Genomic DNA, 27719 nt, shown 5'->3' with positions numbered 1-27719 from the left:
CCTGGCACAGGCCTCCTGATACCCCGGTAATGTCCTGGCTGACCGGAGTGTCTTTTACTTGTATGAGGTGACCCCAGGGGGTGTCCTTTCACCACGAAGACCAAGCCAGGATTAGGAACTTGAAATTTCAGCACCCTCACCCTCCATTCTCTCGGGAAGGGAGAGGGGCTGAAAATGGACTGATCATGCCTAAAGCAAGGGGCTCAGAGGGCTCCCGTGTCGGTGAACACACCCACATTCAGGGAGGGTGACACCCCAACTCCAGAAGCTCCTGTTCTGGGGCCTCCCAGAACTCACCCCACGCGACTCTTCGTCTGGCTGTTCATCTGCACCTTTGTCGTGTCCTTTAATAAGCGGGTAAACGTGTTTCCCTGAGTTCTGAGAGCTGCCCTAGCAAATGCTTTACTCTGACGAGGGCGAGCGTGCGATCACGAGATGTCCAGCCAAGGTGGACAGCAGTCGCGAGGACCCTGGGGACCCACCCCTCATGACCCACAACTGAAATGGGGGTTGAGGAACAGAGTCCCGGGACTGAGCCCTGACCGGGTGGGATCTGAGGCCTCCTCAGGGACACAGCGTGGGGCTGAGTGAAAACGTGGGACACGCAGCTGGACGTTGGGGAGAACCGGTGTCAGAAACGCGTGTGGGCATGCGCACCGGCGGGCGGGAGCTGACGGCGGCAGGCGGGCGGGGAGAGGTGCGCATGCGCACGGGCCGGCGGGCCCCAGGACGCTGCAGGCCTCCAGACGCAACGCGAGGGGTTCCCCCCGGGAGCACCTCCTTCAGCGCCGGGGTTTCAGAGCTTGGGCCAATATTCCAGCGTCCTAAATGTGTCAGGGAAACTGCCAGAAGCGGCGGAGCCGACAGCACGGTGCCGACGAGGACCACAGGCAGGTGAGGCCACGTGGGCCCGAGCGGCCCCAGGGCGTGACTGGAGGGGGTGCGAGCTGCTGGGGCGGCGGACGCTGGCCCTCTTCGGCCCGAGGTGCCGGCAGCTTGGAGGCCACGTGACGCCGCCCCACGGGTGAGGGCCACGAAGAGAGGTCATGCTTCTCGCGTCCCCAGGTTGCCGGTCTTAGCTGCAAACCTGCAGCGGATCCCGGCTCGGGGCTCAGGCTTGTATCTGCGGGTCTCTCGGTGGCCCTTCCGCACCGGTTTTCCCCGCCCTTCCACCTGCCGCGGGCCCCGACCCCGCACCGCTCACCGGTGACCGGGCCGGCCGGGAGGTGCCTTCTTTCCCATCTCGTCTTGGTGCGCTTTATCTCGGGAAGGAGACCCGCGCGGGACGGAAGGGAGTCCCCTCTTCCGTCTTACTCTCCGGGGGTGCCGGTGGGACACGGACGGCATTGCTCACGCGTGTGCGAGGACCTCGGGGTCACAGCAGGGCCACCGGCCAGGCCGCGGTACCTGTGCCCCTGCCCCGGCCCCGCGAGGGTTAGCGCCGGCTCGCTGGGGACAGGTCTGGTATTCCCCGCCCCCGCCCTCTGGACAGGCTGACCCCGCCGCCTCCCTCCGGGATGCGCCCTCCTTCAGTCCTTCCTCCACTTCAAGGCTCAACCCCAAGGTCAGCTCCGCTGTGAACTTTGCCTCCGCTCTCCCCTGTCATCTCCCATCTTCCCTCCTCACTTAGTATCCGTGGTTGCCAGTCTCAACGTCCTTATCCAAATGTCTGTCACAACACCCGTGACACTTTATTCTCTCTAGCTGATTGTGGCTGTGTCCCTGCGATGGACTGGAGCCTCCTTGAGGACAAGGACTTGGTCAAAGGTCTTCTGTAACCCAGTCAACATAATAAAGTAGCCAGCACGTAATCGGTCACACTTGGTTTCTTTTATCCCCTCTGCAGCCGAATGTAGAGGAAAGTCAAAACCTTTATTCAGCACAATTAGAGATCCCGCCGTTTCCACCCTATTTACCACTTCCTCTCTTCACCAGATGTCTCAGGAAAGAATAAACAAAGTCAGGCAGAAAGTCAATTTTTTGGGTACAGACATGTATATGTTTCAAAAGGATAAGCGATTACGTCTTCCTTACAAAAGGAATTCTGTCTTAAGGCCACAGAATAAAATAGGTAAAAAGGGGATTGTGAGAGTTACTTTGCATTTTGTTCAACATCTACTTGTGAATAAGTCAGTTTGCAGATAATCCAGTTGAATTGCTGGTTTTCAAACCCATTTTCCTAAAATGGATCTGCTTCTTTGTAACTGGGAACTTCCTGGAACGTGGACCATAAACACATAACTTATTTTCATGTTAATGACAAACTTATTTGTCAACCATCTGCACCCATTACTTTGGACAGAACCTTCCTTTGTGAACATGCCCCTCAGAGAGTGGTAATTTAAACCAGGAACAGGCACAGTGCAGCCCAGGGTCAGAACCACACCAGAGTATTTCCAGAAAGCTCTAGACTTTATCCTGGGAACACGGCTGACTACAATAGGTCTTTCCTTCCTGTAAACATCCCCACCTTTGATAACCTTCACCAACCTCACCGGTTTTCCGAGTATGGCCTGGCCCTGGCATCATCAGCAGCGCCTGGGCCTGGTGACTGCTTAGAAATGCAGACTCTTGAGTTCCAGCCCAGGCCTGCGGGGGCACAAACCCTGCGTGTGAGCGACTCCCCACATCCGGTTCCTTTACCTTCAAATGTTTTTAACCTTTTACAGCCCACTTGTCCCCTCACAGCCGTGGGAAAGAGAAAGTCACCCTGCCTCTGGGAGCTGGCCCGGCCCTCATCACTAGTGAGGGCACAAACAGTTTCGCAGAACATCCTGAGACCGGGCGGCTCCGTGAGCTTGTCTGAACACAGACAAAAACAGGAACATGTCCAAGCCACAAAAATAACCAAAATGTTTTCCATCCTAGCGGAAATGACTGCCGTTGTCTCTGGGCCAGTGAAAGCTTTGGATTCTGTTTATCCCTGTCCTCATCCTGTACCCACTCATAGAATTGCCCCTGCTTGAGGACAGCATCCAACCATGTCTCAGTATGACCTAACAGAAGCCGAAATCCTCCCCCAAAAGTCCTTTTCAGTCACTTCTTGCTAACGTGTTGCAGGGTGCGCTGTCTCCCTGGATACACTGAGCAACAACCCTGCTTGCTCAGGGGCAGGTGCGTGCCTGGTGGTCTTTGACGGTGCCGACACGGGCGTTATTGCACAACCTTGCTGCTAGTTCCCCTCCCTGAAAAGGTGATTCCCAGTCCAACCCAAGGCAAGGAAGAAACGGAGATATTCCTTAGAAACATTTACAGTAGGGGCGCCTGGGTGGCGCAGTCGGTTAAGCGTCTGACTTCAGCCAGGTCACGATCTCGCTGCCCGTGAGTTCGAGCCCCGCGTCGGGCTCTGGGCTGATGGCCCAGAGCCTGGAGCCTGCTTCCGATTCTGTGTCTCCCTCTCTCTCTGACCCTCCCCCGTTCATGCTCTGTCTCTCTCTGTCTCAAAAATAAAATAAAAACGTTAAAAAAAAAAATTAGAAACATTTACAGTAATGTGAGAGAGTGATTTTATTGAATCTAAAAGTAGGGCATCGGGCTGCGTTTTTTTTTTTTTTTGTTTTTGTTTTTTAATTTTTTTTTCAACGTTTATTTATTTTTGGGACAGAGAGAGACAGAGCATGAACGGGGGAGGGGCAGAGAGAGAGGGAGACACAGAATCCGAAACAGGCTCCAGGCTCTGAGCCATCAGCCCAGAGCCCGACGCGGGGCTCGAACTCACGGACCGCGAGATCGTGACCTGGCTGAAGTCGGACGCTTAACCGACTGCGCCACCCAGGCGCCCCCGGGCTGCGTTTTGTACACCAGTTTTATTTTCCTGCTCCTTATAATAGTGTCTTACAAGTGATCAGCATTCAGTTTTTAAAAGAGAAAAGCAGTTGGTTCTTCATCACCAGTTGTTTGAGAAGCACGGTCCCAAAACGTTCTCTGATGCTTTTCTTTTTCAGCACTGCTCTCATATTAATCTTCTTAAAATTCTTAAAGTACCTTAAAGTTATACCCTTTCTCAGTCATCTTTAGCATTACAATCTCCTCTGTTTTCCAGTTGGAGAGGAAACTCACGTAGTTTGAATATCTATCATATGTTACTAATTATACAAATTTAAATACACTCAATACCCAGGAAAGAATTTTTATTTTATTCTATTGTTTTTAATTTTTATTTATTTTTATTTAATTAAACCCAACGTGGGGCTTGAAGTCACAACCCCAAGATTAAGAGTCGCATGCTTCACGGATTGAGCCAGCCAGGCGCCCCCCCCCCCCCCCCCCCGGCCAGGAAAGAATTTTATTTATTTTTTTATTTATTTTTTATTTTTTTAATTTTTTTTTTCAACGTTTATTTATTTTTGGGACAGAGAGAGACAGAGCATGAACGGGGGAGGGGCAGAGAGAGAGGGAGACACAGAATAGGAAACAGGCTCCAGGCTCTGAGCCATCAGCCCAGAGCCCGACGCGGGGCTCGAACTCACGGACCACGAGATCGTGACCTGGCTGAAGTCGGACGCTCAACCGACTGCGCCACCCAGGCGCCCCAAGAATTTTAAATAAGTATCAGCATCCTTTTCCAAAACCTAGTTCCCAATGTTTTTATGGGTGAATTTTTTTTTTTTAAACATCAAGGAACATATGTATCGAATGTTATTTAGACAAGAATAAAGCAGGACAGGCTTCCTAATTAATTTTTTAGAGGCTATCTAGTAGAACAAAGCTCATCAATATAGCATTTGAATATTAGAAGGTGGTACCATTAGTATTGACGTAAAGGTGCTGTGCCAGACCCTTATTGGGATTGCTTCTTCTTTTTTGGCTGATGTCATCAGGTACCTACTGAGTGTTGGCACTGTTCTCAGCATGCTGCGGCCACATTGGGGCCACCAGCCCTTCTTTCCATTATAAGCATTGTCATCCTTGGCTACAGAAGTAGAGGGACACAGGTAGAGCCAATCAGAACTCCTCACCCCTCTGGTGTCAAGGGCGGCTCCAGAGGTGTGCTTATGGTACACGTAGAATAAATCCACTTTCCCCAGAATTGTTCTAACTGTAGGTAGCAGGGAAGTAGCCTTTTTTCCTTTGTCGTGAGTCATTAGGATGCGGGACAGACTGCCAGTAAGCTGCCCCCCCCCCCCTCCCCGTTGCCTGGAGAGAATCTGTCCGACATAGTAGGTAACAGGTCAGTCCAAACTATGGGGATGCAAAAGATACAAGAGCAAGGGAGATTCCCTGGGGCCGGGTCTCCCCTGACACCCGCACCCTCCCTTCCCCTTCCTAGGGTTTGGTTTCATACCTAATTCCCAAATTCCTGTTTTAGTTTAAGGTAGTTCGATTTCTTTTTCTGTCATTTTCCACCCAAAAGCCTTCGCTAGCACAGATCCTCCGTGAGCGGCAGGTGTGGTAGAAGGAGCGAGGGCCAGAGAATGGACAGGTGCAGCCTTAATCCTGTGACCACTCTTCCCTTGGCCTCTCCGAGCTTCACGCGCTTTGTTTGCAAGCAGGGGTTAGAAACAGCCCACTCCTGAGAGTTCCACTCAAGCTCTGGAAGGGCAGGGAATACGTCTCACCTCCCTTCTTATGTCCCCAGCACTTAACCAATTGTCACAGACTGGGCCCTTCATAAATATTTATTGAATGAAACAACACATGAAAGCTTAAATTGGGAGGTAAATGCCAGAGCGCTAACGCTCCTACAACGGATGGCAAGCGCCATCCGGGAGGCTCACCTTTCTCTTCCATGGGAAGACAGAAAAGAATCTGTCTCTACTCAGATCTGCTTGTCACTCGTCCCTAGTAGAAACTTCTGACTCACCATTTCTCCCCAGGCACAGAGCCTGGGAAAGGGCAGCTGGGAGAGTGGAGGCTGCAGAGCCAGCTAGAGGGAGGGAAGCCCCAGGCCGCCAGGAGACTCCTGCGACTACACTTCCTACCCACTGAGGAAAAGGCATGGCTGAAGGAGGAGGGCCAGGAATGATGACTGGTATGTGACCGGCTTCCAGAAGGAAAGAGAGAGGAAGAAAAGTAAGAGGACACTGGAATCTCCAGGCCTTTGCTCTCTGCTCTCCCAGGCCCTGGCCCCTGTGTCCTTCACGGGCTCCTGGAGGGGAGGAAAAAAGTTTTCCACCCCTCTCAGGGTCCCTGGTTGGATCCGGAAAGTAAACCGACAAGGACAGATTAATAGGAGCAAATAGTACAAATTCATTTAATAGAAGTTTTACGTGACCTGAGAACTTTCATAGGGAAATGACCAGCGTTTTTACACCAGGTTTGATGGCGAGGGGACAGGGTGGACAAGTGGGTTAGGACAAAGGGGATGAGGGGGTGAGCTGGAGGAGGCCTAGCCAGGCCTGCCTGTTGGGATTCTTCTCCCTCACCCTGGAGGTAAGGCTGCTCCTTCTCTCCTCGTATAGGGAGGACCCCTCTCGCTGGAGGGTCTCATGACCTGCATCGGGGAGAAGGGTCAGGGGAGGCCAGAGAGACCGCCCGCTTCTGCCCTCTTCTAACGCTGTCCCTCATCTTTCAGGGTAGTGTGTCCTGAACCCCGTCACTTGAAAACCAGAGGTTGGTTTAGCAAAGGTCCTCGTGGAGAAAGCCAGCTCTTCGGCCTGTTTGTATTTTTGCTTTTCTCACTTCCCGTTTAGCCTTTGAAGATTCCTAACTTCATCAGTTTGTTGAAGTCTAGTTTTCTAAATGTCCCTTTATCCTTTATCCACCATTTGTATGCGTTTTCACTGTGAAAGTCAACTGAGGTGTCTACAATGTTGTATTGCCAGTGACACTGGTAATTCTACTTGACCATTCTCACAGAGTTTCACTGATTTCACTTCAAAAAGGTTCCCTTTATTTAGTGTTTTCTCTCTTTATTATCATGGAAAATCTTAACGTTTTAGTCTACCTGGTCTTTCCTCTCATATTTCATCATTAATTCTAGGGTTTCCCAGACTTCTTAAAACTTTCTGATGTTTAAAGCAAATACGTGTTCAGGAGTGTATACAGTTTTTATAAAACAGTCAGCAAAGTAGGGGCGCCTGCGCGGCTCGGTCAGTCGAGCACCCAACTTCAGCTCAGGTCACCAAGTCACGGTTAGTGAATTTGAGCCTCATGTCAGGCTCACTGCTGTCAGCACAGAGCCCACTTCAGATCTTCTGTCCTCCCTCTCTCTCTGCCCCTCCCCGATTCACGTGTGTACTCTTTCTCTTTCTCTCAAAAATAAATAAACATTAAAAAAAATAATAATAATTTTAAAAATAAAGTAATCAGTCAAACAAAGTAGTTAAGAGCATGAGTTCTGGACGCAAACGTCCTGGCTTTAAATACCCTTTGCCACTTAGCTGTGTGGCCTGTCCCTTGGACTTCCTCGTGTATAAAAAGGGGATGATAATAATAGTACCCCTCCTTGTTGGGGACTGAGTTAGTCAATATATGTAACGTTCTTAGAACATGGCCTGCCGCTCATAAGAGCTATATTGTGTTGATTTCATTCAAATTATAATTCTGACCAAATTATTAAAATTATTACTGCTATCCAGCACCTGTCAGTGACAATATTTATAAATCAGTAACATTTTTGCATAATCCTAGAGGCTTGAGCCTCACTGGCTGGAGAAACCGTATGAAACCATGCTCCTAGGAAGCATAGGGAAGCTAGACCTAAGTATTTTAGACGAAGACAGAAGTAACACTGACCACTTGCTGAGCCAGATGCAACAGTAGGGGTTTTCTATGAATTGTCTCATGTCTTCTTTCTAACATCACTTTGACAGAGGTGCTCTTATTATTCTCATATCCCAGCTGAAGAAATGGAAGTTCTGAGAAACTAAGGAGCTTCCCTGATGCTTGCAGATGAGGCAAGGACGGATGGAGAATCGGGCTTTGGATGCCACAGTGAGTATGTTTAGCGGGGCAGATGCTGGAGTCAGCACATGCTCGTGTCCCCTGAATTCATGGGTACGGTTCCACGTTGCTGTTGGATGGGACATAAGACCCTCCTTTGTCAAATAAGTCCTCCTGGGGCGCCTGCATGGCTCAGTCGATTAAGTGTCCAACTCTTGGTTTTGGCTCAGGTGATGATCTCACAGTTCGTGAGTTTGAGCCCCACGTCGGACCTCGCGCTGACAGCGCAGAGCCTGCTTGGTATTCTCTCTCTCCCTCCCTGTCTGCCCTTCCCCTCCTCGTTCTCTCTCAAAATAAATAACTAAACTTAAAAAAAATAAGCTGTTTCCAAAACGTGTGTGTGTGTGTGTGTGTGTGTATATACACACACACACATATTTATCAGTACTCCTCATTCTCATTTCACCAAAGAGGAAACTAGAGCTATACGTCTGTGGCTTGGGCTCCACAATTAGAAGTGGCAGAAATGAGGCCAGAAGTCTGGTCTTCTAACACTTAACGGCAGTGTCATTCACTGTGCCTGTCTTAACCCTGAAGTCAGGCTTTTTTCATTGGTGTTTTATAAATACAGTATCTGATTTATTTGATACGGGGAAAATACAAATTGTTTTGTTAATACAGAAACCCAGGGAGTTGAAAATTAGATACTTTATTATTGTTAAACTTATCGTTTACAACAAGCAACAAGACAGTTCAAAACCAGACAATCTGAACATAAGTATCTTCAAAGAAGTAACCGGTGTCTAAATATGTTAGATTATAATGCCACTGTCCTTACAGCCATAGCACCTTTCTAATATGCTAGAGGGTCACCTAAGCCATCTGGTTAATAAGAAATAATATTTTAAGCCTCAGTACAACTTCCTTCTTCCACTGAAGCCTACTCACCTGTGAACAGATAGAATACAAAATACAGTATAAATTAAGACCAAGGCCACCCTGAATGAGACCGTGGGTCACCACCTCCTCAGGAGCTCACGTCACCAGTCCTTGAGCTCCAGGCACCCAGCGAGGCCAGCGCTCGGTAACAAGAGTGCACAAGACCCGGAGGCCCTCAAGCAACTCAGATTCCGACGTGTTATCTCTGTCACTTGGAGACTGGAGTGTCGCAGCTAGCTGAGCAGCTAAGCCTTCCCTTCCCCCAGCCTGTGGGGGTCCTCGTGTTCCACAAGGAAGGGAACTTGACGTTCTCATCTTCATGTCCCCAGGACCGGGCACAGAGTCCTAATGCAGAGTGGGCAGGGATACCTGTCTTTGGAATGTTGTAACAGATGAACGAAGGAATCCGTGAGTTCGTGGATGTTGCTGTGACCGTGTGACTGGGTCAGGGACAGGATGGTTCAGATGTGGCATCTTCCTCCTGTGGTCACAGACAAGGTCCATGTGCAAACACCAGAAGATTTCTATTCACCTCAAACTCAGTATAAACCAGTCATATGAGATGTGGCTGATAAAAAATTATGAAATAACTTGCAGTTGAGTTAACTGGAGTATGGTGCTCAAAAGGGAGAAAGTTAATAGGGCATTCTTCCCTCTACAGTCACTTCCAAATGTTCCAAGTGCCATGCTCAATTCAAAGGGGAGCGATCTTTCTTTCCCAGATAGACACTCTCCCCGTTGTTGTGTCTTCTTTTCTTCCACTGGCTTGGAGCTTTGTTTGGTCCTCTCTTTCTAGCTCCTTTAGGTGTAAGGTTATGGTGTTTATTTGAGACTTTTCTTATTTCTTGAGCAGGCCTGCGTTATTATAAACTTCCCTCCTGGAACCACTCTTGCTGCGTTTCAGAGATTTTGGACTGTTGTATTTTCATTTTCATTTGTTTACATGTATTTTTTAATTTCTTCTTTGATTTCTTGATTGACCCATTCATTCTTAGTAGCATGCTGTTTGCTCTGCCTGTATTTGTGTATTTCCAGAGTTTTTCTTGTGGTTGACTTCAAATTTCATAGCATTGTGGTCAGAAAAGGTGCATGGTATGACTTCAGTCTTTTTGAATTATTGAGACTTCTTTTGTAGCCTAAAATGCAATCTCTTCTGGAGAATGTCCCATGTGCACTTGAAAACAAATGTGTATTCTGTTGTTTGGGGATGGGCACGTTCTGGATATATCTGTTAGGTCCATCTGGCCCAGTGTGTCATTCGGAGCCACTATTTGCACACTGATTTTCTGTCTGGATGATGTATCTATTGATGTAAGCGGGGCATGAAAGGATCCTACTATTACTGTATTACTGTCAATTTCTTCCTTTATGTCTGTTAATATTTGCTTTATGTATTTAGATGCTTTCATGTTGGGTGCATACGTATTTACTATTGCTACATCCTCTTGTTGGATTGTTGCCTTTATCATCATGTAGTGACTTTCTTTGTTTCTTGTTACGGTCTTTGTTTTAAGGTCTATTTTGACCAACATAAGTATTGCTAACCCAATTTTTTAAAAAAAGTATAATATAACCTCAAGATTGAGTTAACGGTAGCATGGTGCTCAAAGGAAGAAAAGTTGATAGAGAATTCTTCACTGCTGTGGCCACTTCCCAGACATTCCAAATGCGATGCTCAGTTCAGAGGGCAATGATCTTTCTTTCCCAGATAGACCCTCACCCTCTTGTTCTGTCTCTTCTGCCCACAAAAATCCTTCTCATCCTATCTGCCATCTCTCCATTGTCCTCAGAATTCTCTCCTGTTCCACAATACCACTCCCCACAGCACCAGTTTATTTCTCTTTCCCCTAAAGCCCTGTTATGTTACGGTGCTTATCTTTTTTACCTAATTTTTTCATTATTTATTTACACCTTATTTATCAAAAGAACACAAACTGCAAAGCACTGATCAAAGGCAAGTGATTTTTATTATTTTTGTTGTACTTGCTCCCACGTGCATTTCATAGCATTCGATTACGATCTTCTAAAGGCCAGTGAGAGACCTTTGTCATTTCTTTCTTTTTAAATTACACACCACACCAAGCTAGTTGTTCTGGGAGAAGAACAGAAGTTACTTATCTTACCGTTGATTCAGACATCTACAAGCCACGACAAGAGGAAGCTGATACACTGGCCGGGAACAAGAGCAAACATTCTCACCGAGCCAGGAGCTGCGTTTTGCAACATCTCTTAGTTTATAGATCTGTAGATATATTTTCATGTACGTAAATAAGAGTTAAGCAACTAAGGATGTAAACACGTCGTTCCCAGAAGAGGAAATGCAAATGCCTGATAAAATAACCAAAGGTGTGCGGTCTCAGTTAATAAAAAGAGAAATGCAAATTGAACAAAATGAGACTCCATCACTTGCCTATCACGCTGGCAAAAGACAAAGAGGTAATGTTCAGTGTCAGCAAGAGTGGGAATATAAATTTGAAAGTACATTTCACAATGCTGATCAGAATTTTTAAAACACACATGCTCTGACTGAATAATCTTGCTAAGAATACACTCCTCAAAATCACTTTTTCCGTGTCGCCAGGATATTGGCTGAGGGATGCGTGCAGTGCCGTAAATTTAAATTAGGAGAAATCAGAGATAACCTAAATATCTGTCAAAATAATTAATTTTAAATAAACTATACCCATGCACTGATGCCACGCTGTCATCGCAAAGGAGGAAGCATATCTCTTTGTGTAGCTATGGAAACATGATCACAATATATTGTCCAATTAAAAAAGCAAGTTGTGAAACAATAACTACAGTGTACTTCTTTTTTGTGGAAAAAAAAAGACCTGTTGTATGTTTCCATGTTCATATAATTGCACGTACAAATCTCTGCATAACTGTATGTGCAAAAACACACATACAAACAAAAACAGAGGTCTGGAGAGATAAAAACCTAACACCTGTGGTTACCCCTAGGGAGGTCAAACAGGAAGGGCTTTTTTTCTTACAGACTTCTGTGTATTGTTTAAATTGTCTTTTTCAACTTTCATGTGATACTTATGACTCCTTTTGAAATAGAAAATAAACCTAGTAAAAGTAGAGGCTTTTAAACGTTGTTATAAAATGTTTGAATATTCAAGGAAGCAGTGATCAAACTTCAGAGACTTCATGCATGAAAAATCTCTTTATTTTAAGCATTCTTTAGAACTCTGTGCTCACAAAATTATTCACATATATTTGTGTCAGTTACAGAAAACTGAAACCCTGTGTGGCAGCCCAGAACAGTCCCTTCCGTGTGGTAGATGAGGTGAAAGGAACTCAATTAAGAAAAAGAAATTTCTCTGACACTTTGCTTTTAAAGCATTGACAACCCAAGTGTAGGGCTCTCAGAAACAGTTCACCCGATCATTGGTTGATGCGAGGGGCCCCAAATTCAAATGCCACAGGACAGGCAAGTCACGTAGCAACACCAGTGAGGCCAGCTGGGAGTACGTAAAGAGGGAGGGATGTTTGGGGCGAGCACTGTCTCTAGCTAGTTGGGACTGCATCTTTCAGTATTTCAAGAGGAATTAGACATGAGAATTTTTTATCGCGATACCCCTAGGTTTTACATTTTAGCAACAAATTATTTAAAATCTTAAGTGCTATGTTGGTAAACTGCAAAAGCCAAACGAAACACCTCTCCCCACTGGACTTGGCCCGCAGTCTCCCACTTGCCATACTTGGGCTCCACTGTCCTGGCGGAGTCTAGGGGACTAGTTACAACACATCCTTCACGGCCCACATAGGCTTGCTCTTCTTTCATGAGCCCTTCGGCCATGGTGTTCTAGAACATGAGTTCAAAGAGAGTTTAGATATTTCTAAGTCACTAACTGGAATCACATAATATTTGTCTTCTACATCTGGCATATTTCACTTAGCATGTTTCCAGAGCCCATCCATGTTTCAGAACTTTGTTCCCTTTTGCGGCTGAAGAATATTCCGTGGTATGGTGTATAGTGGGATTGTTGTTTGGAGTAGGCTCCACGCCCAACCCCAAATCAAGAGCGCACGCTCTACGGACTGAGCCAGCCAGGCGCCTCGTCTTTTATAAGAAATGCATACGGGGGGCACCTGGGTGGCGCAGTCGGTTAAGCGTCCGACTTCAGCCAGGTCACGATCTCGCGGTCCGTGAGTTCGAGCCCCGCGTCGGGCTCTGGGCTGATGGCTCAGAGCCTGGAGCCTGTTTCCGATTCTGTGTCTCCCTCTCTCTCTGCCCCTCCCCTGTTCATGCTCTGTCTCTCTCTGTCCCAAAAATAAATAAACGTTGAAAAAAAAAAAATTAAAAAAAAAAAAAAGAAATGCATACGGGTCCTCATTTTCCTTTCCAGCAGGACAGCATCTAAATAAAACTCGTGGAATTTCCGAAGTCTGAGAAAGTTCAAGGTGTCTTTTGTTATGTTAATGCGGTGGTTTTTGGAAAGTCCCTCAGTCACTAGAGCAAGATCACTCGTCGCCAGGGGGACCAGCCAGGTGACTCACAGAACGGGAGACTGCAGTCCCAGCCCCTGACCTCCAGGGAGGGGAGAGGGGCTGTAGGTAAAAACGCGGCCCACAGGTGATGATGCATCACCGTACCTATGTAATGAAGCCTCCATTAATACCCAGAAAGGACAGGGTTCAGAGAGCATCCCGGTTGGTAAACAGTGTGGAGATCTGGGGGCCAGTGGCTCCCTGGAGCAGGCGAAGCCCCGAGCCCTATCCCCATTCCTTGCTCTGTCCTTTTATAGTAAGCCTGTCTGGTGGTTCCTGAGTTCTGTCCTTTTATAGTAAGCCAGTATTCCAGTGACTAAAGGGGTTTCCTGAGTTCAGTGAGCCACTCCAGTAAATCGAACCCAAGGACAGGCCCTTGGAACCTCTGATTTATAGCCAGTCGGTCAGAAGCACGACTAACAACCGGGGTGACTGGCAGCTGGCCACCGAAGTGTGTGTGTATTGGGGGTGGGGGAATTGAACCCTTCACCTGTGCCGTCTGAAGCTCTCTCCAGGTAGGTAGTGTCAGAGGTGAATTAAACTGTAGCGCATACAGCTGGTGCCTGAGCATTGCTTGTTGGTGTAGGGAACTGAGTTTCGAACATTTTCCATGCGTTTACCGCATTCGGTTTATCTGTTCTTTGCCGATGGATGCTCGTTTCCCTTTATCAATATTGTGGAAAATGCTGTAAATATTGGATTTACAATATCTGAGTCCATTTTTCATTCCTTTGAGTGTATACCTGGGAGTAAAATTGTTGGGTAATAGGATGAGTCTGTATTGGACTCTGGGGAACTGCCAATCTGTTTTCCACACCATGTGCAGCATTTTACATTACCACCAGCAACGCATGTAAATCCCTTATTTTTACGATGAAGAAGTCAAGAGTAAAACTGGTTAGATAGCTTGACCTCATACACGGTAAGTCAGCTGCAGGGCTGAGATCAGAAACAAATACTGAGGTCCCAGGACAGTCTTCTTTCCGAGGTTAACCTCACCAAGATACGAGTCACATGATCAGGCAAATGGCAGCGATGTCTGCACAAAGACTGGACCATTGGAAAGAGTCTCCTTAATATATCTGGGGGAAAGAATTTGAGTAAGTTCTGGATTTTGCTCTCCATCGTAGAATTTTGTTTTAGTCTTTTCTTCCTCGGGTCTGAACTCAAGAGATTAAATCATGCTTATCTTTCATCTAGTGCCCAACCAGGTGCCCAACACGTTTTTTATCATTATTACACATACAGTTCTAAAATTAAGGCTTAAAAGTATTACGTTATATGTAAAAATTTTAACTTTAGAAAAATGGGAAAATTAACAAAAGTGGAAAGGAGAAAAAAAAAAAAGATTACCTGGAGAACTATCACCCCTGAGTGCTTTTTCCCCATGCTTTTTTTTTTTTTTTTTTTTTTTCTAAGAATGGTGTTTTTTGTTTGGTATATATGGTGGAATTGTAGAATCTTCAAGTTTAAAAAAATTATTACAGTTTGGGAGAGGCAATCTTAAAAAATAGAACAGGAAAAATAGCTATTCATACCCAGCAAACCGCAGGCAAACCCTCCTACCAACTCAGCAGCCCTCATAGTCTTATGACATCCCTTTTGGTGGTATGTTATTACTTATGTGTCCTATGGAAAACTTTCATTTATCCAAATATAAGAGCCTCAAGAGTTTGGCCACAGCTTATACCATTCTGTTCCTTCCTCCATGATGTCATTACTGTAGGTGCCCCTCAAAGAACTTGTGGATGATTTCTACTGACTTCACATCACCTTCAAGGTTAATACTCCCCTGAGTCTTGGATAAGGGGTGACCCAACCCAGTCCCTGAAGGGCTTCCCGTTCTGTGTAAGAAATTAGTTCAGTATTCACAGGCCGTTTAAACGTCATCCGAATCTTTGCCTAACTTGAAGAATACTGAGTGTAATTCCACATGTAACGTAATAGCGCTTCGTCCTCTTGGCCCCATCCATCTCTCTGGGAGTCTTCAGCCCACAGGTGACTCAAAGCCCCGGTCTCAAAAGCATCACCAAAAACTCCCTCTAAATGTCATCCCTGTGTTTCTTTGTTTTGCTTTTCTTTCCCCTTCCTTGGATTTCTTTTGCTTCTTCCGACCAATAAATTATAGCCCTTTGCATCATCTTGGCATCCGTTCTTGCTTCTTTGGCTCAGCCCCTCTCTCCTGGGCCACTGATTCTGCTTAACGAAGGTTCAGGATGGGGCTGGCACACTCCCCCCTCTCCTGGAAGGGGCCTTAGGAGTTAGGACTGGGGGGAAGTCCTGGGAGAAACCACAAATGCCTATAATGTATTATCTTGCTTTTATTACATGATGAAATTCTCATATATCATGTATTATTTATTTGGGGTGGGCTACATGAAAGGTCTTGGGAAAAATTACGTGGCCACTTGAAAAGGAACAGCGATGGGGCGCCTGGGTGGCTCAGTTGGTTAAGCGTCCAACTTCGGCTCAGGTCACCATCTCACAGTTCGTGAGTTCGAGCCCCACGTCGGGCTCTGGGCTGACAGCTCAGAGCCTGGAGCCTGCTTCACATTCTGTGTCTCCCTCTTTCTCTGCCCCTTCCCTCCTCATGCTGTGTCTCTCTCTGTCTCAAAAATAAATAAACATTAAAAAAAAAAAAAAGAAACAAAAGAAAAGGTACAGTGATGAGTTTTCTTTGACGATGGAGGCCACTGCCTCCCTACCGTCCCCTCTTCAGGATGTCACCTTGAGGACACAGCAGACCTGGTAAAAGTGGCCTGAGCTTGTGATCTCACAAAGCAAAGTCTTGGGCCTCCTGACCCTTGAAAGTGTAAACACTTACTGAGTCAGCTCACAGTCTCCCTCGGGTATGATGAGACCATCACAGGGTCTATCCTCTCGTCTCTCCTGCCTCTCCCCCACTTTCTGTATACATTTACGTGAAAATCTCTCCAGACTCTGTAGTCACTTGTAGCTTACACCCATGCTATCGCTGATCATGCTTACCCAGCACTGAAACCACGTTCTCTTTCTCTTCTATGTTGTTACAGAGGGGGCTTTTGTTGGAATCTTTCTGTTCTATTTCCCCAGCATTGCAATGATCCTCCAACAACCAGTTTCATCTCTTCAGCTATAGTTCTTACTTCCTGTCTGCTGTCACTGCAGGTGATACCCCATGTGCACCTCTCCTGGGTGACAGTGGACTTCAGTAACGCCCAGCGCTGCCCAGACGGAGCACCGCTGACCACAGAGACACCAACACATGATCATTGAAACTTGGTTCTACCGTGGCTCGCTCTGCCCGCGTTCTGGAGAGAGGCTGTCTTGCGGGACTCAGAGATGACAGAGGGACACTGAGGCCAAGTTCTGAGAGTGGCCCGTTCCAAGGAATGGGACGTGGAACTATCGCCCACCCAGGTGCTCAAGCCACAAACCGAGGGGTCAGCCTTAATCTCTCTTTCTGTCACCTGCCACGTGCAACCGACTCCACACCCAGTCCACATCCCAAACCCATCTGCGGCTTCCCTTGTCGCCACTTCTATGGTGGTTGGAGACGTCACGCAGTAGGCCTTGGACAAGATTCCCCGTTTCTACTCTTGTTCCTTTAGAGAGCTGGTGTAGTCTTTTTTATTTTTGTATTTTTTTAATTTTTAAAAATGTTTATTGGGGCGCCTGGGTGGCGCAGTCGGTTAAGTGTCCGACTTCAGCCAGGTCACGATCTCGCGGTCCGTGAGTTCCAGCCCCGCGTCGGGCTCTGGGCTGATGGCTCAGAGCCTGGAGCCTGTTTCCGATTCTGTGTCTCCCTCTCTCTCTGCCCCTCCCCCGTTCATGCTCTGTCTCTCTCTGTCCCAAAAATAAATAAACGTTAAAAAAAAAAAAATGTTTATTTATTTTTGCAAGAAAGAGAGCCAGGGAGGGGCAGAGAGAGAGGGAGACACAGAATCTGAAGCAGGCTCCAGGCCCTCAGCTGTCAGCTCAGAGCCTGACATGGGACTCGAACTCCTGGCCGGTGAGATCATGACCTGTGCTGAAGTGGGCAATTAACCGACTGAGCCACCCAGGAGCCCCTGGCGTAGTCGGTTTTAAAAATATAAATCATAACATATCACTCTGCCAATTCTCGAATGGCTTTCCATCATATGTAAATTAAAATCCACACTTCTCGCCTGAATAACCCCAACCCTCATCTTGTGCCTCTCTGCCCTTACTCACCAAGCTCCGGCCACAGTGGCTTCCTCTCTGCTCTCCCAACACCCCAGGCTTGGTTGAAATGTACTTCCCCTGGTTTTTTCACAGGCCTCCTTTTAAGGACTCAGCTTGACAGTTACCTTCTTAGAGAAAACTCCCCTGAGTACCTGTCCTGAAGTAACCACCCGGTTCCACCTCACACTTCCTGGTGTGTATGTGTGTGCCTTCAGTCTCAAACTTTTGTGGAGTGGACGATTTCCTCCATCTCCCCAGTGGGAGACAGGAACTACTGAGCAGGGGTCAAGACTGTCAGAACTTTGTGGGGCGCACGGTGGCTCAGTCGGTGAGGCATCTCACTCCGGATTTTGGCTCAGGTCATGATCTCATGGTTGTGGGCTCTGGCCCCACGTTGTGCCCTGTGCTGACAGCTCAGAGTCTGCTTGGGATTCTCTCTCTCCCCCTCTCCCTCTCTCTCGCTCCCTCCCTCTCTCCCTCCCTCTCTCTCTCAAAATAAATAAACATTAAATAAAAAACTGTAATAACTTTATTTCAGATTTTTTTTAACTTCCTCATCGTAGCTATTTTATCTTTTGTCAATTTCTTCATCACGATTAGCCCTGAAACTCTGGCCATAGAAAGTGCTTATGACCCGTGCTGCTGGCAGCGGTGGCCTGGGGACTCGCGACCATGTCCATATGCAGGCTCGGGGAAGGAAGGGCACCAAAGAGCCAGGGTGGTCAGCTGTGACTTGGACGAGGAAAGGAAAGTGAGCCGCATCCCTGTGGCCTCCTCCAGAGAAGGTCTGACAAACAAGCAGGGACGAACCGGGAAAGAGCTCAGGGGGCTTCCCCGCGTCCACCCCCAGAAACCTCTGATCTCGGACCTCCTCTTCCTCCCATCCTCACGACATGGTTCTGCCCAGATGGCACACTGAAAACTCCCCACCCCCTCCTCTCCCCCAGACAAGTGCTGTGGTTTCAGACACAGCTCCCCCCTCCCTTTTGGAGAAGTCATTCCTTCTAAACTGTCGTCTGCCCGGAACTTTCTTCTCTGACCTCCTGGTTTGGAGAGCAAAACCCAGTTGTGTAGGAGCTTATGGTCTCTGCCATTGGATCTTCACCTTTACTTGGTTTTTGCTTCTTGTGTTCTTTCTTTTGCTCTTGTCTTAATGCACGAATCCTGCAGAGCATTGAATACAAAATAGACACCCAGTAGATCCTTTTGAATTAATTGTACTCTGGGGGAAGAAGCATGAAGGAAGAACGAAAAGCAGAGGGAGGAAGAAGGTGTGAGTAGAGCAGGGGCTCCAGAACACGGGGGAAGGCAGCAGAGTACAGGAGAGGGAGGAGGCCCAGAGAACCAGCGCGCCCTGTGAAGACTTAATCACAGTGGATGCTCACGTGCTGTCGATCTGCTAACATGGAAGTTGACAGGAAATTGGCAGCGGCAGGGAGATGGCCACAGACCAACCCACACTCTTTTGTTCAGTCCTCCCACTGCCTTGTCTTATTAGCTGCTCCCTCACGGTCTCAAAGTCTGGAAAACTCGGGCTCGTTCCTCATGCAAATACTGATTTATCAACAGATTAGCTTATATGCAGTTAGAAGGTAATTACCTGTGCACACCTAACCGGACGAGCCTTCCTCTATTACCTCTTTTTCTTTGAATGAATAAAAATTGAGCGTGGGATGTAAGGAATTGCAGTGATGGAACATGAAATCTCCGTGTCTTTTGTGCAGACTTAACAAGCAGCTTCTGTCATTCCTATCTGGAGACCATTGCCCTTTCCAACCACTCACTGGGGTCTGTCATTTTAGGAGGCAGGTAGATCTGTGCTATTTGCTGCTGTTTCCCAGCACCCAGCACCGCGCTTGGTATATGACATGAGTTCAGTAAATTTTTGCATATCGACTGATTGAATGAATGAATGAACGAACGATGGTCCCAGTCCCTACTTCATCCTCAGGTGACCTTAAGTCTAAGACACAGATATGTGGGAAATACAGAATGGGTGGGGGGAAACATGACTGAGGGAGAAAAGTACCGTAGTTTGCTCTCTTTATGTCCAGCCCACGTTCGTTGCACAAATACACACACACTGAATGCCTTCTCTATGACGGAAAGTGTGTTACACTCCCAGGCACAAATGCCGAGACACAGACCCTCATTCCAGTGCGTGCTGGTCCAGTATCACATCGTGGCATCCACCACCCTCTGTGTCAGTGACCAGACTCTGCCCGTGCGTCTGTCCTCCCACGAGACTGCCAAGTCCATCAGGACACTGTCCATTATACTGTAAGCACGCAGCATTGACAAAGCATCTAATGGAGATTAAAGCCTTCTGGGGCTGGGGGGAAAGGTGTGTACAACTGGATAGAGCCAGCGTCCTTAGGCGGGAGAAGGAAAGCTGCCCCTTGCTGACCTGGCAGGAAAGGAGGACATTGAAGATGCTGGGTGGCTCTCAGGATGGGTGGATGGTGTAGAGAATCATGACGGAGGCTAAGCCTCCAGGAATTAATGCCCCAAACCCTGCAGAACTGGTCCCGTGAGAAACTGTTTCCCCTGCAGCTCCCCACCAGTACCACATCTGCATCAGACACTGGGTCTTATGTCCCCGTCCCCCGGGGAAGGGATGTTGCTGTGAGTGCTGGCCTCACAGCCCCCTGCGTCTGCTGCTGTTGGAATCCGCAGAGCTGGGCGCTCCAGGCCGGCCTGGTGCCTGTGCCTGCTCACACCGGGACTGAAGCTTCACGTGCATGAGTCGGATTGACACAGCCTCTGACACATTCTGGAGCCCAGCTGCAAAGGAGGCTGAGGATTTGAGATAGAAAAGCAGACAAGCTATTCAAAAGATGATGAGTGGCCATAAGTACGACCAGTGTCCACTGTGTTACAGCAATACGGGATAGGAGCCGAACCAGAAACCTGCATCCAGAGACACTCTTGGGTTCTCATGGGACCTGCGTCCCTGGAGGAGAGACGAACACTGAGCATATACGTGAGCGTAACGATGGGAAGTGGTAGGTGCCACCAAGACACATAAAACTGTGAGGTGCAGTCTCCAAGAGAAGCTTTTCTGAGATGAGCAGAGAGCTAAATGACATGAGGGGGTGGTAAGCAGAAAGGCTCTGGGGTGGGAACTGATGTGGCATTTCTAAAAAACTAAAAGGAGGCTGGGGCTGAGTAAGTGAAGGGGGAGAGGGCAGGAAACGGGGCTCGAAGAGCAGCCAAGGACCATGTTGCGCAGGGCCATGATTTTGGACTCTGGAAAGTGGCAGGCAGGGGAATAGCATCATCTGACTTATATTCTAGAAGGATCACTCTGGCTGCTGTGGGAAGAGGGTAGAAGTAGGGTGACCAAGCTGGTCAAAATATGAGTGGGGAGACGTGAGCACCAAAACCTGCCTGGGTGACTGGGGAGAAGAAGAGGTAGGAAGGGAATCTCGAAAGGTGACTGAAAACTGACCAGGAGAGGACGTCAGAAGGCATCCTGGCCAAAGGAAGAGCAAGAGCAAACACGCAGGGCACAGAAGGCCCCGGAACATGTGGAGAACTTCGAGGCGTCCAATGAGGTTGCAGAGAGGGATCCAGACGTGAGGCTGGGAAGGTGGGGGACAGCTAGATCGCCAAGGGCTCCTGTGCTGTTGTTTGAACTTTTCCCATCAGCAGGGTCTAATGGTGCAGTGGTGGGAGCAGAAGCAGATCTCCCCGGGGAGGGCAGACCTCCCCTAGGACTTTGCAGGAGGACAGGAAGGACACGGTCCCTTCCTTCCCCAGCCCCCTCACACTGGAGGAAACTGTGGGCCCACCCACAGTTCTGTGCCGTGACTACCAAAGCAAAGCTGGTGGTGCGGAAATCAGACAACAGGATGGAGGTCATTCAGGTCAAGGTCAGTTCCAGAAGAAACTGTCATGTTCCCATTTTGTCTTCCAGACTTTCTCATTTCTCTTCTGGGGGCATCTTCCATTCTACCCCAGATTCCCAGGTACATGTACACCGAGCCTGAAAGGAAGACTCACATATAGGATGGTCGAGAGAACAGAGGGGAGCGTTTCAGAAGGAGAAAACAATGTGTCCCAATGTCAAGGAACTGGAAACCTCCCATGTCCATGGGTGGCCAAACCAAGGCTGGAGAGGCACGTTGAACCTGGGCTGTGAAATGCTTGGTCAGTGGGCTAAGCAGTTGCCAGAACAATTTATTCCTAACCCAGACTCCCCAGTGGAGCTTGCTGCAGGGTGGAGGCCAGGGAGTGCTTGCTGGGATAGATTGCCCTCTTCAGTCTCTACGATCAATCGAGTCCATATTGATGGACTTTGTGAGATTAGTAAGTATATCCCTCCTAACATGGTTTTGGGAACTTAACATTTCAAGACAACGATGTGGCCTTTCTGACATGAAATCTGGGTCAGATATCAAAGATCTGCAGCGTGTAAAGAGTGCTAGCTTGGGGATTCATAGGGATTTTAAGTGTCCTGGATCCTGCTGCTTTCCATCTCAGCTGAGGGGTCCTACTCAATCTTTGTCATTGTCCTGCATCAGCTACCAGTGCCTACAGGTCCCTTCAGGGCTCTTAGCAGGAACAAAAAGCTGACTTTAGAGTCACTGCAAGTCAAGACAAGTGAGTGGAATCGGCTCCGTTGGCTTAAGAGGAACTTGGCCCCAAACTATTCCGAACAGGTTATTCCATGAGAACTGGGCAGCAGCCCCGAGGGAAAGAAGGGAGGAGCAGGGCCTGGGTGGCTCCACTCCCCGGCTTTGGCTTGGTTCCCCTCTCCACTGGGCTCTGCAGGCACAGAGCTGGAGGGCACGGGCGCCTAGGATGAGGTACAGCGTGGGGTACAGGACCCCCATGGAAAGTGCATCGTTCCTACAAGACCAAAATGCCGAAATGGTGTCGGGGAAGAGCGGCCCAGAACATAATGGCTTCTGTCCTAAAAGCAAGCTTCTCCTGGGATTTGTTACAACGGGTACTGATGCAGATCCTTCCCGAAAGCCCAGTGGCGTAAAGGGGGGTGCACCTGTCCAGAGATCGTGGCTGTTTTATGTGTGGATTTAAACTAGGAATTTGTAGAGCCCCCACCACAGCTGAGACTGGGTCCCCCGAAGAGAAAGTCCAGCGGGTCACGACCCCAACAAGAGGCCTCCCCCGGGGCGCGCAGCTCAGCCAGTCTGCAGCTTCCCCGATGCCGCTGGGCCACGTGGCCCGGGCCCCACCGACCACCACCCGACAACTCCCTCCGGGCCCGGGAGGCCCAGCGCCCGCTCCGGTCCCCGACAACAACACCGCCACTTCCGAGAAGAAAGGAAACCGCTGAAGCTTCTGGGGCTCGCCCGCGAGGCAGGGGGGCCTGGCGCCTCAAGCGTCCGGGTGTCCGGGCCGCGCCCCTGACAAGCCCCGCCCCAGCAGAGCTCCACCTCCTACTCGGCCTGGGCCCGCTCCTCCGCCTCCGCCAGGTCCCGCCCCCGCGCTCTGCTTTGCCTCGCAGGCCCCGCCCTCGACCCCGCCCCGCCCCGTCCCTGCGCGCCCGGCTGGGCCCGCTGCCCGAGCCAAGCCCCGCCCCCGCTCCCCTGCCCCTTCCCGCCTCCCCTCCAGGCCCCGCCCCACCTCGAGCCTCAGCCCCTCTCCCGCGCGCCGGCCCTGCCCCGCCCCTCCTCCAAACCCCGCCCTCGCCGACCCCCGCCCCGCCTCCCCACCAGGCCCTGCCCCTCCCTCCGCCAGGCCCCGCCCCTGCGCGCCCGTCCCGCCCCCAGCCGGCTCCCGCGCCCTATTTGGGCATCTGGGGGGCCGGCGCCCGTGCGCAGCGGGGCGGCTGTGCGGCGCTGCGGACGCTCGGTCGGGAGCCGCGGGGCCGGCGCGTCCCGCCCTCGGAACAATGGGAGCGGGCGCGCGCGGCGGCTGGGCCGCGCTGGTCCTATGCGCGCTGCTGGTGCTGGCGCTGCTGAAGGCCGCCGTGGACAGCGCGGGCCTGGACGGTAGGTGGCGGCGCGGGCTCCCCGGGAAGGTTGTGCGCGCGGGGGGCCCCCCCCCCGGACGTGGCCGGGGAAACTGAGGCTCGGGCCGGCCGCCGTAGCAGGCCCGGAGGGGCGCGTAACCTGTTGAGTGACCCAGGCGCGGGCTCGCGGTTTCCTGTCCCCCTCCCGCGCCCCGAAGTTGGTGTGTCCCGGGGGGGGGGGTAAGTGCCCCCCGGCCCCCCCCTTCTGGAAGCTGGGTCGGGTTCCTGCGCACACGTGCCCGGCGGGTGTGGGGAGTCCTTTAGCGCCGGGCTGCGCGGCCGCGGACTGAGGCCCCCAGACGCGAGGGGGGACGTCGCGGGGGGGCGCGCTGCTCCCCGGGCGCCCCCGCTGATGCGCCCCGCCCCGCGCGGTGGGCACCTGCCCCGGCGCGCACCTGCCGCGCAGCCCTCGTGCCACCGCCAGCTGTGCGCGCCCCCGGCGCAGGGCCCTCGTCGTTCTCGGGGTGGGGGTGGTGAGGGGGTCCTTTTGGGGAAGGGCCGGGAAGCTGGGGTTCGCCGCGTGCTTTCCGTGTTCCCTTTGTCAGCCACTGTCGCGGTCGGGTCACCGGGCAGTGGTCCGGAAGCTAGGGTAAGTTCTTTTCAGTGACCCAAGTCCTCCGTAGTTGTAAATTCCGTCCACCTGCTGTGTGTTTAGCGAGGGATGAAGGCTGCAGTTCAGGCGCAACACCTGCTTTGGCTAGAATTATCTGGGTGAAGTTAAGACAATAATACTTTGTGTTTGTTTGGCTGGTTGTTTTGTTGGTTTGCTGTGCTGAATTGTGCATGTCCCGAGCCGGCTTTGCAGCCCTGAGTTTGATGATCAGTAAATCACGTCCATCCTATTTTCCATATTAATGAGATGTTTCACTGTAAGGTGAACAATCTGGAATGAAACAGTCTGTTTTGGTGCTAATTTTATACCAATATTAATAAGGGCAGATCTCCATTTTTTTTATTTGTTATTTTGTGAAAGTAAAACTTTATTGTTTCTGCGGTGAATTTCTGGTCAGAGAAACTGGTTAGAGTGTCCTTGCTTTCTTTTTTTTTTTTTTTTTTTTCCCCTAATAACAGATTGCCTTGTTTTAATACTCACTGTTGGACTGTTCTGTTTATTACTTAACGTCTCACTAGAGGTGAGCGCTGTTTGGAAATCTGGGAATGAATCTCTGCTCCAGGAGAGCCTTCATTTCATGAACCAGTACAGCAAACAGGAGCTGGAATCCACGTCTACAGAGGCTAATGTCACTGTGAAATTAGACTAAAAGACGGTTCTGTAGAGAACTTCTCAAAACCAGGAAATGTTTCCTGGCCTTCCTGTGGAGTGTGTGTATAAAGTATCCTTGTGAAGTCCGGTAATTTTCAACAATCATACTAGGGCACGGGGCGCCTGGGTGGCTTAGTCAGTTAGGTGTCCGACTTTGGCCTGGGTCATGATCTCACAGTTCGTGAGTTCGAGCCCCACGTCCGGCTCTGTGCTGGCAGCTCGGAGCCTGGAGCCTGCTTCGGATTCTGTGTCTCCCTCTCTTTTTGCCCTCCCCCAGCTCATGCTTGCACTCTGTCTCTGTCAAAAATAAATAAACTTAAAAAAACAAAAAACAATCATACTAGGGCTTTTACAGTGTTTTCAGTAGGCAGTTTCCTGTGTACGTCCTGTCTTGCTAATAGGATAATCCTCATCCTGATGAATCTTCACAGTATTCTTCCCATTTTATAGATGAAAAAAAAACGGAGGCTTAGACCTTACTTAATATATTCAAAGTAAAACAGCTCAAACATGTTTGATTTCAGAGATTAAAATCCAAACTCTTAATTAACCATTTTGCCATTAGGTCACTTTAGGTGGTGTTGGCTGTGCTGGTAAATAATGCTTCAGTCTCCAATGTGCTATTACCTGGAATATTGCAGGAGAAGATCAAAACATTGAAATTCTTGTTTAAAATCTCCTTCAGTCTGCCATGTAGTTTCGTAAATATCTTCAGTTGGAGGTGTGGGGAAGGCTGTGAACATGTTAGCGACGCGGCAAGCAGGATAGATGGGGGCGGCGTCCATCAGGACCCTTGGTGGTAGGTCACAGAAACCCATTTTGAGCAGCCTTAGTGCAAAGAAGGGACTTTGTTGAGTCTTGGACAGAAAAGTCCAAGAACAAAGGTGGCTCCAGAAATGCGGGAGTCAGGAGTTCAAACAGGTTGCCCGGAGATGGCCACTTGGGGCTTTCTTGATGACATGCGTCCACTCTCAGGAAAGCCATAGTTCACATGTTCTCAGCCCGGGCGAGTCTCAGGGAGGGACTCCTAGTAACTGGGACTTTCTAAACTGAGTCCCAGGCACCAAACACCAACCTACTGGGCAGCCAGTTAGGGGATTAAATTAATCCCCAGTGAGTCTGAACCACTTGATGAATGTAACTTTCTACCATTCAGCACATTATTGTATGTTAATGTTTGGTTTCCGTCACGGAAAGCATCAGCCTCTTTGTAGTTAGGTGCTCGGTATCTTTGTCTCCTGGGATACAAAACCTGCCTGCCCACGGTACCTGCTTCATAAGTAATTGATTGCAAAAAGGAGGAAGGTCCTCGAGCTGCAAAGATCATCTGCTTTTGTCTCTTTTTCAAGCAAAAAATGTTGCCAGGAAGTGATGCCTCGTAAGAGTGACAATGGCAGGGACACAGAAACAGTAGCCTAGGAGAAAGACAGTGGCGTGTTGGGAGTGTAGACATTGCGTGTATTGCTTATCTGTTTGGGGGTGGAACTGAAACCCCTTGCTAACAGAGGACTGGGTGAGGGAGTGGGGAAGAGGAGTCGTCCAGGCATGACCTCTTGGTCTGGGTTTGAACAGCTGGAAACACAACAGCCGAGAAGCCTGGGAAGGAAGCGAGTTTCTGGCAGAAAATCAACCGTTGGTTTTCGGCGCTCCCACGCAGGGGCTTTGCGGTCCAGCAGCCTGGTCCCCATCCACGCTCTGCCCCTTTCTAGCAGGGCGGCCTTCTCTGGACCTCCCTTCCTGGCCCTGACGACGGTGTTCCTGTCTAGGACCTGTCGGCAGGGCTGGGTGAGCCAGTGCCAGTCACGTGTTCCCCCGCAGTCCTGGCGCGCAGAAGCTTCTTCCCAATATCGGCCAGCATTCGATACCAGCTGCCGGATACGTGAGGACAGTACAGTGAGGCGAACACGCGCGGCTGGGACACTGCCTCGTTTTCACCAGGAGTCACTCGTCCACGAATGCTAGCGCCCCCCTCAAGGCTGCTCTTAGCAGACCGGGAGAAGGACGGTCTGCGGGCCTTGGTCATCCGATTTACCTTCACACCAAATGGAATAGTTCATTAAGAGAAAGAAATGTGCGCACACAGTGACAACAGATCCTTCAGACTCATTACTGCGTACCTTGTGCTGTGAGGGGTGTTTGGGTCGGGGAGGGCTATCTTTGTGGGTAATACACTTGTTCTCTTCCTGTGTGATGTACCTATTTTATACTCCATGATACCAAGAGCCGGGTTGAATAAACCCCTCTGGAAAGTTGCTTAACTGGGGCATAGAATTCTTCTAAACTTTTTCCAAATCTTAGAGTACTAGTTAGAAATGAAAAGAATCGTACTTCTGTGAGAAGGCTTGCAACTAAAAGTGAAAATCCTGAGGGGCTAATATCCAAAATAGATGAAGACCGTAAGTTAGCTCAACACCAAAACAATACAATTAAAACATGGGCAGAGGACCTGAATATATATTTCCCCAAAGAAGACCTCCAGATGGCCAGCAGACACACGAAAAGATGCTCAACGTCACTCGTCAGATGCAAATCAAAACCACAAGTAAAAACCACATCACACCTGTCAGCATGGCTAGAAACAGGCAAAAAAGACAGGTGCTGGTGAGGATGTGGAGAGAAAGGAACCCTCATGCACTGCTGATGGGAATGCAAACTGGTACAGCCACTGTGGAAAACAGTATGGCGGCTCCTCAAAAAGTTAAAAGTAGAACTACCCCATGGCCAGCAATTCCACTTCTGAATGTCCATCAGAAGAAAATGACACTTACTTGAAAAGGTGCATGCACCCCTATGTTTCCTGCAGCATTATTTGCAGTAGCCCAATTACGGAAGCAGCCCAAGTGTCCCTCGGCAGGTGACAGAGAAGATGTGCGCACGCGTGTGTGATGGAATGTTCCTCAGCCATAAAAAAGAGTGAAATCTTGCCCTTGGCAACCACGTAGGTGAGGCTAGAGAGTATGACGTTAAGTGAAGTAAGTCAGAAAAGTATATGATTTCACTCACATGTGGAGTTTAAGAAACAAATGA

At 49.3% G+C, this 27719-nt stretch overlaps 1 protein-coding gene and 2 long non-coding RNA genes across 3 annotated transcripts in view; 2 read left to right on the top strand and 1 right to left on the bottom strand.

Annotated features, from left to right (window-relative positions):
• Nucleotides 1-709: 709 nt before the first annotated feature.
• Nucleotides 710-16868, top strand: LOC123602238. Its single transcript, XR_006714423.1, has 3 exons — nucleotides 710-894; nucleotides 7783-7875; nucleotides 16411-16868. It is a non-coding gene; the product is annotated as an uncharacterized LOC123602238 (long non-coding RNA).
• A 1092-nt stretch (nucleotides 16869-17960) lies between these two features.
• On the bottom strand, nucleotides 17961-22899 carry LOC123602237. Its single transcript, XR_006714422.1, has 2 exons — nucleotides 18489-22899; nucleotides 17961-18180 (listed from the first exon to the last, which is right to left on the bottom strand). It is a non-coding gene; the product is annotated as an uncharacterized LOC123602237 (long non-coding RNA).
• Nucleotides 22900-23158: 259 nt separating this feature from the next.
• The window catches only part of TMEM123 (transmembrane protein 123), a 57166-nt gene continuing 52605 nt past the window's right edge, over nucleotides 23159-27719 (top strand). Inside the window, exon 1 of the mRNA XM_045486592.1 lies at nucleotides 23159-23408. Within this exon, the coding sequence (XP_045342548.1) occupies nucleotides 23309-23408 (100 nt within the window). The 5' untranslated portion in view covers nucleotides 23159-23308. The remainder of the gene's footprint in view (nucleotides 23409-27719) is intronic.

This window comes from Leopardus geoffroyi, chromosome D1, assembly GCF_018350155.1.
Source record: "Leopardus geoffroyi isolate Oge1 chromosome D1, O.geoffroyi_Oge1_pat1.0, whole genome shotgun sequence".
NCBI classification, from domain to species: Eukaryota; Metazoa; Chordata; class Mammalia; order Carnivora; family Felidae; genus Leopardus; species Leopardus geoffroyi.
The sequence above is the reverse complement of the archived record's forward strand: the minus strand, read 5'-3'. Positions and strand labels throughout refer to the sequence as shown.